This window comes from Panicum virgatum, chromosome 3K (assembly GCF_016808335.1).
Source record: "Panicum virgatum strain AP13 chromosome 3K, P.virgatum_v5, whole genome shotgun sequence".
Taxonomy (NCBI): Eukaryota; Viridiplantae; Streptophyta; class Magnoliopsida; order Poales; family Poaceae; genus Panicum; species Panicum virgatum.
Window position 1 is genome coordinate 21,028,105 of NC_053138.1, and position 9,251 is coordinate 21,037,355.

Sequence of the window (9,251 nt, forward strand, 5' to 3'; positions counted from 1 at the left end):
TCTCCTACCTGATCAGCTATATCTTGCGGCTCAGGTTCTGTGACATGCATGTTCTGATCTTCATTTTCTTGTTCCACTGCTTGGTTCATATGAGATGATGTACTTGTTGATCTTTCACCGAATTGGGCTGCCTTCTGGTGAATCTGAATTAGCATTGCAAGAGGCCACCCGCGGTCAAGAGCTGCTTGCATGTAAGTCCGCCATTCTTCGGTGTTTGCTATAAGCATCAACTCCTAGAAATCCCCTTCAGTTCCCCAATTTGTCACAGTCTGAATAGTTAGGAAATTAGTCTTTGGATTAACATTGAATATCTCGTGAAGCCATTTGCGTATGGAATCAAAACTCCTCTCTAAGGGTTTATCTATTCCGCACTCTTTTCGTTCAAAAGCTGATAGATCTACTCCATACACATCATGAGAAATATATCCATGACCATAATGAACTTGAAAACGAAGCTTGCTCGACATATCTGGACATAGAATCATGATATTAAATTGATTGCTAATCTACTGTTTCAACAAAAATAATTGCTCGACATATCTGGACACACAATCATGCTATTTGTAAAGCGTAGAAAAATTTTGGTTACCTGTAGTCGCCGGCTCGAAAATCCGGCAGAGCTTCGCCTCTCTCCCTCCCTCTCTCTTTTTTCTTGGTTTCTGGAATTGTAGTGATGCAAATGAGGGGTGGGGGGATCAGCCAACCCTTATATAAGGGTGGGAGAGCCGGCCGCCCAGGGGGGGCCGGCCGCCCCGCAGCCGGGCGACCGGCTCTAGGGACCTGTCTGCAATTATTTTTCGTATTTTTTTTGCGGATAAGCCCCTGCCGCCCGGCTGCCGGGCGGCCAGGTCCCGGCCGCCCGGCAGCTGGGCGGCTGGGGTATATTTCTGTAAATTTTCATATCGAAAATATATTTTTGTAAAAAACAGAAATAAAAAATGTAGAAATAAAAAAACCGCCCGGTCCGCCGGTTTGCCTAGTTGCGGTCCTGTGACGGCCCGTCCCACGTGCATGCAGGAGCCCACAAAGCCTCAGGCCGCCTAAAATAAAAACTGAACGAGCGAGGCCGACGGCCGTGGTGGGTGGCTGCTCCTGCGCGCGCGCCGTTGCCCAGCCCGTGTCGTTGGTGGGCTTCCGCCTGCCGCGGCGCCGGACCGGCGGTCGGCGGTGACGTCGCGGTAAGGGGAGCTCCGTAAAATTTTTGAAATGGTATTTTTCTACATTTAAATTATTAAATATAGACTAATCATAAAAATGACGAATCTAATGAGTATAATTAATTCGTCATTAGAGATTTTTTACTGTAATATTTCTGTAGTAATTTAACGTCTGATTACAGCCTAATTAGGTTCATTAGATTCGTCTCGTCATTTACAGACAGCAGTCGCAATGCGTTTTTTATTTCGTCTAGATTTAAGTCTCCATGCAGGTGCCAAATTTTTTTTAGAATTTAGAATTTAGAATTTTGTAATTAAACACGGGCCAGGTCATGTACCGCTGCCACGTGAACGGAGGAGATGCCCCGTCGGAACTCCCTCGGCAGTACTGATACCAGAGTTCACGGGAGGACGGGATAGGCAGAGGCTCCTTCCAGCTCCCAAGAGAAAAAAAAAAGAATCTGGGCCGCGTTTGGTTGGATGACGAAAAAAATTTCTTGAAATTTTTTGCATGTGTTTGAAAAAAGTTTTTTCAACTACAGTTAAAATAATGCTACATGCACATAGCATTGTGTCCCCAAACATCTGCGCCGGGGAGAGTCGGGGAGCGGTGGAGGCAGAGAGGAGGGCGCACGCATCTGCGCCGGGGATGGGTCACGGGGACGCATAACGCGCTCGCCCATAGCCCCCTCCCCCGCTGGGCCCCCTCCTTGGGCCTAGTTTTTGAAAAGTTTTCGCCGAATACATGAAAATTTTTCCTCCCCCGAACTAAACACGGCCTGATGTCTGAGGAGTAGGGTGTGGTGAGATGCAGTGGCGGATGCAGGATTGGAGAGAAGAGGAGCTGAAACAATAGAAATGTTGATTTGTGTGAAGATTTAATGGTGATTTGGAGGTCTTACTACAGTAATTTGAGCGTAGTTAACCCCTCTTAGGGGGGCTGGAGCCCCCCAGCCCCCCCTATAGATCCGCCGCTGGTGAGATGGCTCATTGACTCGAACAAACCTGATACAATACAGTACAAAAACCGTTCAGACCACCTCCCATATGCTCCATGGAAGAAGAGAAGAGAGCGGAAGGTCCTAGCAATTTTGGAACATGATGATGCTCATTTAGGTGTTACATCACAATTTCAAAAAAAAACGAATGTCCGCATGGAGTATTAAATGAAGTCTATTTGTAAAACCATTTCAGAGATGAGTGTAACTTTTCGGGACGAATCTAATGAGTCAAGTTCCATCATGATTGTCATGGTAGAACAATATTTACCATAGCAAACGAAAAGTGTTACAGTATGCTACAGTATTCGATGTGACTTTTTCTATCAGTTTTTGGCGGATCTAAACACACCCAAAACAATCCAACAGGAGACTGGAGACGGGCTGCCAGTCCTGCCACAGGATGCGTCCAGCGGCGGGGGCGGCTTTCCACGACGCTTTTCCAACCGATAACAAGTGATGGAGCTCGGTTTGTCATCCGTTTGCCTGCTGTTCTCGGTGGATCCGAAGTGCCGAGGCCCGGGGCCTGGAGCGGCCCTGCGCCCGTGTGGGCGCCGTGTCCCTTCCCCGGATCGTCACATGCTCCGGCGAATCCGCGCCCGGTCCCCCGCGCAACACACGCCCGGGCGGCCCCTTGCCCCGGCCTCCCGCGCACTCTGCACTCTGCAGCAGGCTCGCCATCCCCGCCGGCCTCTACACAGAACAGAATCCACAGCTGCTCTGCACTGACACCGCGTCTCTTTCCCCAGGGCCCCCGGCGCCCTGTGGCCCTGCTGCCATCGTTTAACGATGGATGATGGATGAGATGAGTGCTAAACGTGGCTACACCTACACGACCAGTACACGAGACGGCAGGTGTCCTCAGGCTCTCCGCACTGGACCCTGGGGCGAGCGGTGCACTCGCAAATCGCAATGATTCCACCGGGACGTTTCACTCCCGCCGGCCCGCCCTGCTTTGCCGGAGGTGATGGCCTGGCCTCCGGGCTCCCTCCCACGCTTTTCTCCGAGCGAGGCCATGATTGTCCCGAGATGGCTTGCGTCGCCCCTACTTCTTGTTAGATCTCGCTCGCTCGGGTGTCACCGCTTTTTTGCTCGCAGCGCAGGCCGCCGGTTTTGCAGTTTAAACTTTCATCGGTCGTTTTCAGCGCTCATGACGACGAGGGCATCTCCTGTTCTCTCACCCCCTCCCTTTTGCCGTTCCCATGCATTTTCCATTTCCTCGGCCTCGGCGAGTAGAGGCGGCAGCGTGATCTGGCCTGGCCGTGTTTAGTTCCTTTTGATTTTTTTACTATTTTAAAGTACTAAAAAAATCTATATATAAATTTTTTTTACGGATGAGTTGTAAATTACGAGATGAATTTAATGAGCATAATTAATCTATAATTAGTAACTTGTTATTGTAGTATTACTGTTGCAAATTATGAATTAAATAGGTTCATTATATTCGCTCGCAATTTACAAATCATCTGTGTAAAAGATTTTATAAATAAATTTTCTTTAACGTATTTTAGAGTAATTTTTTTTGGATCGTGTCTGCCCGGAGGATCATCTCACGGCACGTCACGCCGCGTCAGCTGGACCTTTGACAAAAAAAAATGAAAAAAATGGAGGACGGGATTGACTTTGACAGCGGTCAATCGACAAGCAGCACGCGCGGCGCGGGGCACAGTGTCTGCAGCTCTTTGCAGTCTGCACTGCTAGCGACCTAGCGTGTTCAAAGAAAAGCCACGCTCTTGCCCAGTTGCTCAGCCCCGCCTCTGTCCTCGGCCCGGTGTCCACCTGCTCGGCTGCCTTTCCCAGTCATTTCTTCCTTCTTCAGAGACTGTCTCCAACAGTGCGGCCCAAATTGGAGACTCATCGGATGGTTTTAGGTGCTGCACAGTATACGATCACATACCCAAAAACATATCTTCTCCAACAGAGCAGACGCAACCTTTTCATCCCCGCCGGCGTCTGCCCTCCTCCGCTGGCTGCTTCCCGCCGCGGCTGCCCTCCGCCGCCGGCTGCTCCGGGCCCTAGCGGAGCTGCTGCTGCTGCTCCGGCGGCGGCGCGAGCGTAGCTCAGCAGAGGGAGGGCACGGCCCCTCGCGGCCTCACCTCCCAACCGTGGTGGATCGACCTCGGCACCACCAACTCCGCCATCGCCGCCATGGAGGGCAGCAAGCCCATTGTCGTCACCAACGCCGAGGGCGTGCGGCCAGATCGCCTCGTCGGCCAGATCGCCAAACGCCAGGCCATCGTCAACCCCGAGAACACCTTCTTCTCCGTCAAGAGGTTCATCGGCCGCAATATGTTCGAGGTCGACGACGAGGCCAAGCAAGTGTCTCGCCGCCGCCATCGTCATCGTCCACAGGCCCACCTCGCCGTCGTCGTCCGCGGGCAGCCTGGCAGTGCCAGCCGCGCCCCGCTGCGGTCCTGCCTGGCTGCGCCCCGCCACGGCGGCTGCTCCTCGCCATGGCCGGTCTTCACCATGCCAGCTGCTCCCCGCCGCGGGGAGCACCTCGCCGTCGTGGTCCGCCGGCCATAGAGGAGCTCGGCCCCCGCCCGGCCATGGAGGAGCTCGACCTCCTCTCAGCCGTCGCCTCGGGCCGCGTCGAGGCAGCGGAAGGGGAGCAGCTGCGCCGCTCAGATCCAGCGCGGGGCTGTGGCGGAGGCCCGCGTGGGTCCTCGGCGGTGGGGCACCGCAGGGGGATGAGCCGGCGGCGCGGAGCTGCAGGAGGACGAGGCGCCACGGCCGGCCATCGCGGAGGCGGGGTCGAAGGTTTCGGCCGTCGGCGCGTCTAGCTGCCGAGGGAGCCGCGTCGGGGGCGGCGCCGGGGGAGCCGCGTCGGCGGGCGACGCAGGGCCGCGCACATTTGGGTCGAGAAGAAAGAAAAACGTATATTTGCCTATTCTCACGCGGACAACGCAAAATGGGTACTCCGTTTTGGTGCTCCGTTGGAGAGTGTTTTTTACCCAAAACACTGTGCGCGATCTTTTTTGGATTTGGGTTGCCGTTTGGGTCGTCTGTTGGAGATAGCCTCACCGCTGCGGAATGGGTTGGACTCCGCTCCGCTCCCAGGTAGACCCGGTCCGCCGTGCGCTTCCCCCGTCGCCCCCTCCCGCTCTCCGGGCTCGGTTCGTTTCGCGCGGAACCCTAACCACCACCGGGGCGGACCGGAAGAACAAGAAGGAAAAAATCCCCCAAATTCCCAGGCCTCCCTCCCTCCCCCTCCCCCCGCGTCGCTTTCGCCGGACACCACCACCTGCCGCTTTCCCCTCGCGCGCCTCCACCTCCCCCGGCCCGCCCCGCCCCCGCCCATCTCCTCCGCCCCTTTTTGACCCCGATTGGGAATCCGCATCCGGCCCTGCGGCGGCATTCAATTCCCCTGGCTTGCCCCCGCCAGCACGCCCCGCCCGCTGCCCTGATCCCGCGGAGCCGGCGAGGAAGCCCGGTGCCCTCCCGGGACCGCCGGTGCGTGCGTCCCCCCGCTCAGTCAGGTTCGCCGCTTGGTTTTCCCGTTCGGGTGGATTGGTTTGCTGCTGAATTCGGCGTGGCCTCCGGCCGTCGCGAGCTGCTCGCGGCGCGGAGGGTGCTCTGCTTCGCCAGTACTCGTGAGCTTGGTGGATTGCTTTGCTTTTTTAGCTATAGCTTTGGTGAATTGTTATGTGGTGGTGGGGTGGGGTTAATTTTGGTCTGAATTAGTATGAAGCTCGGCGTGTATTAGTCTTTGGACTGGGTATGGGGTAGTGAGGATCGTTTGGGTGGTGGTTGGCATGAACCTTCTCCGGGGACCTTGATTCTACCTACGGGAACGGTTACGATTACGACTCTCCTTACATTTCTCCACTTTGCTATATTTTTGTATTGCGGGTTGTTGCGGAGTCGAGGCTTTTTCGTGAATTTCGGTAAAAAAAAGGTTGGATTGGCGATATGTGTGTGCTTAGGATCTGTGATCACGTTCCGACCCACTTCAATTTCTACTGTGATTGTGCTCTGGTGCCCCTGTTGTGTTTGTTGTACAAACATGTAGCGATTATAATTTGTTTGAGAACCACAGCTTGGATGAGCTCCAGGCCTCCAGCCCTGTGTGGGTGTTCAACACTGCTATGGTCATTTTGGGCGATCAAAATTAACTCTGCTTATTCAAAAAAAAAAAACTCTGGCCTTGTAGCCATCTGGCAGTTCTCAAGTATTCTGTTACTAGTTTTATTTCTGACCAAGTCATAATTTCAGTTGCTGCGTCTTTACTGGTCCATGGACACCAGCTGCAGAAGCTAACTCCTGCTAAAATTTAGTCTGCCTGCCATTTGGAGCTCAGTCGTTAGGCTGTCTTGGACTCTTTGTAGTCTTGTTTTTTGGGTGCTTTAGAATGTTTGTTTCATGTCTATGATTGCAGTTATTTTAATATAGCAGTAACTCTTTGGATTGAAAAATGTTGATTTCATTTCGAATTATGATGCTCAGATGTGTTGATTTTGCTCTTCCCATTCACTTGTACAAAAAAAATAGTATTTTAGCTGTGCTAAGGGCAATTATACAGTGAAATGATGTAAGACTTAAAGTTGCTTTTCTGACATTTTAGCATCAACTTGATATGTTCGATGAGATATAAACGCTGGGAATTTTAATATAGCTTAGTATCCTAGTTTCTCCCTCTATACTTGGCCTTATGTGAATGACATATCATTTTAATTGTTGCAGTGTTCACATGATGTATCATGCTAAGAATTTTTCTGTGCCCTTTGCTCCGCAGAGGGCTCAGAATAATGAGCATGCAAGTAATATTGGAGCTATTGGTGGAACCAACATAAGCAACCCTGCTAATCCTGTAGGAAGTGGGAAACAACGTCTAAGATGGACCTCGGATCTCCATAATCGTTTTGTGGATGCCATCGCCCAGCTTGGTGGACCAGATAGTGGGTATTCTATTCTTGAGTATTAGTCGTTGTAGTTGGTGTTAATGCATTGCATAAACTGCCATCTGCACAAATGTTCTGTACTGATGGTTTAAAAATCAAGGAGTATATTAATTGAACGCATTACACATGTCATTATGTGTAGCAAACTGGAAATTTAATTAAACCAACCGTGTCAATCTTTAGGATCAGATTGCTGCACGCTTTTCGAAATTCATGCGCACTTGTTATTTAGACCCTCTGTAATTGTGTCTGCCATGTTATTAAATTCAATCACATTGGAAAATGTTTGTGCCTTGAGAACTGTGGTCCTTGTCAAATGGGGAAACAGCTTTGAGTATTGCAGGTGCAGCCTATCTGACTCTATTAGTCTGGAATTGACAAGTGATAAGCTAGCACGTTATCACGAGAGTACTTGATGTTTTTGGGATTGCAACAACAAGTACTCTGTATCTGAGACTCTTATCATATTTCTTCAGGAGCTACACCTAAAGGGGTGCTCACTGTGATGGGTGTGCCAGGGATCACAATTTATCATGTAAAGAGCCATTTGCAGGTGAAGAATTTCCCTTGAAGGAAACAGATTTCAAAATGATTCGTTGCAACTAATACTTTCTCTTTCCTTGGTGCTTGTGTAGAAGTATCGCCTTGCAAAGTATATACCAGAATCTCCTGCTGAAGGTGAATATACTTCTCTGTTTCAATTTTTCTTCTGCAGCCCGTTCCCCTTCCATAATATCATACGCAGGAAATAAACAGCTATTCGTTTTATGTTACGATGGAATATTATTTAGGTTCCAAGGACGAAAAAAAGGATTCAAGTGATTCCCTCTCTAACACGGATTCTGCACCGTAAGTTATCTTTTTACCCAGTCGTGTGTGCCAAGTTTTTATGAATTATGCAGTTGACCAAATATTCTTACATGTGTTTCAGAGGATTACAAATCAATGAAGCATTAAAGATGCAAATGGAGGTTCAAAAGCGGCTACATGAGCAGCTCGAGGTCTGTTATTGAAAGATGTTAGCGAATTTATATCATACTGTTTGTTTTAATATTGTTTAGTTTACCTACCAATCCTACTTTGCTAGGGATGAGTTCTACAAGCTGATGTTTTGGTCCATTCTTACGATTCACTTATTATTTGTCAAGTTATACCTTAGTGTGTTTCCTTTTCAAGGATGTGCTGTTTAGTCGTGAACTGCTTCTTATCGATAATTATTTCATTTTGGCTTATTTTTTGTAGTTTGTGAGTTCCTTTAGCTTCAAGATCAATCTAAATTTTCCTTGAGAAATCTCTTTTCAGTTAGATGAAATTCCCTGTAATTCATCTTTTCAGGTTCAAAGGCAATTGCAGCTGAGAATTGAAGCTCAAGGCAGGTACTTGCAAATGATCATAGAGGAGCAACAAAAGCTTGGTGGATCATTCAAAGCTTCAGAGGATGAGAAGCTTTCACATTCACCTCCAAGCTTAGATGAGTACCCTGAGAGCACGCAGCCTTCTCCCAAGAAACCAAGGATAGATGCGTTGTCGCCGGATTCAGAGCGCGATACGACTCAATCCGAATTTGAATCCCATCTGATTGGTCCATGGGATCAAGAAATCTGCGGGAAAAACCTATGCGGCGTTGCATTCCCAGTGGAGGAGTTCAAAGCAGACCCTGGTATGAGCAAGTCATAAGCCTTCCTTGACGGGCATTTGTCAGAGTTGACCTCTCCACTAGATGATCACATTCGCATGTGAATATATATCATCTTAACAACAGAATGTTGTTCGGATCTTCCGGATCCGCACCTGATCCTTGCAGCCATGGCCAGTTGTTGTCACGGTAGTATTCATCATACAACTCTTGTAATTATGAGGATGGTGTTACAAAGTTTCTAGCCAGCATTTCCTTAGCCCTGAGTTGAACCATGTAGCAAGAAAGAGGACATGTTTACACGCAATACATTTGCTGTGAAGAGGGCGTGCCCCTGGAGCTACCAGTGTGTGATGGTGATCTGTGTTGGAATCGTTTCTAATATCACCGTTACTTATATTGGCTTCGTTTTATGTATCCAAGATGCAGCCAGCAGCACTTCAAGAGGTCAGTCAGCTGGAAGTCTGAGCAACTCTGCGTTCCGCTGGACTGGATAGTTGGGTTTTTTTTCTTACGGCTACCGGTGCAGCGTGCAGGTTTTCGGTGGCACGGGGTACTG

General features: G+C 49.8%; 2 protein-coding genes across 3 annotated transcripts; both read left to right on the forward strand.

Moving 5' to 3' along the window:
- The first annotated feature begins 4,303 nt into the window (after nucleotides 1-4,303).
- On the forward strand, nucleotides 4,304-4,681 carry LOC120700711 (chaperone protein DnaK-like). The gene has a single exon (XM_039984950.1). The coding sequence runs from the start codon at nucleotides 4,304-4,306 to the stop codon at nucleotides 4,679-4,681; it is 378 nt and encodes a 125-aa protein (XP_039840884.1).
- A 769-nt stretch (nucleotides 4,682-5,450) lies between these two features.
- LOC120698290 (myb family transcription factor PHL7-like) lies at nucleotides 5,451-9,037 on the forward strand. 2 transcript variants are annotated; one of them, XM_039981827.1, is made up of 7 exons: nucleotides 5,451-5,608; nucleotides 6,839-7,053; nucleotides 7,533-7,609; nucleotides 7,692-7,734; nucleotides 7,848-7,905; nucleotides 7,988-8,057; nucleotides 8,392-9,037. In XM_039981827.1, exons 2-7 carry the CDS (start codon nucleotides 6,846-6,848, stop codon nucleotides 8,731-8,733), a joined length of 798 nt encoding a protein of 265 aa, XP_039837761.1. In that variant the 5' UTR covers nucleotides 5,451-5,608; nucleotides 6,839-6,845; the 3' UTR covers nucleotides 8,734-9,037. The 2 variants fall into 2 exon arrangements, with proteins under 2 accessions (XP_039837761.1, XP_039837760.1); XM_039981826.1 differs by having other exon boundaries at nucleotides 5,456-5,634.
- The last annotated feature ends 214 nt before the right edge of the window (nucleotides 9,038-9,251 follow it).

Bases quoted from the DNA above. Each gene is read 5' to 3' on its own strand.
- LOC120698290 (XM_039981827.1), top strand. From the start codon at position 6,846: ATGATGTATCATGCTAAGAATTTTTCTGTGCCCTTTGCTCCGCAGAGG. The intron at 7,906-7,987 runs GTAAGTTATCTT...CATGTGTTTCAG, and splicing joins TCTAACACGGATTCTGCACC to AGGATTACAAATCAATGAAG. The intron at 8,058-8,391 runs GTCTGTTATTGA...TCATCTTTTCAG, and splicing joins GGCTACATGAGCAGCTCGAG to GTTCAAAGGCAATTGCAGCT.
- LOC120700711 (XM_039984950.1), top strand. From the start codon at position 4,304: ATGGAGGGCAGCAAGCCCATTGTCGTCACCAACGCCGAGGGCGTGCGG.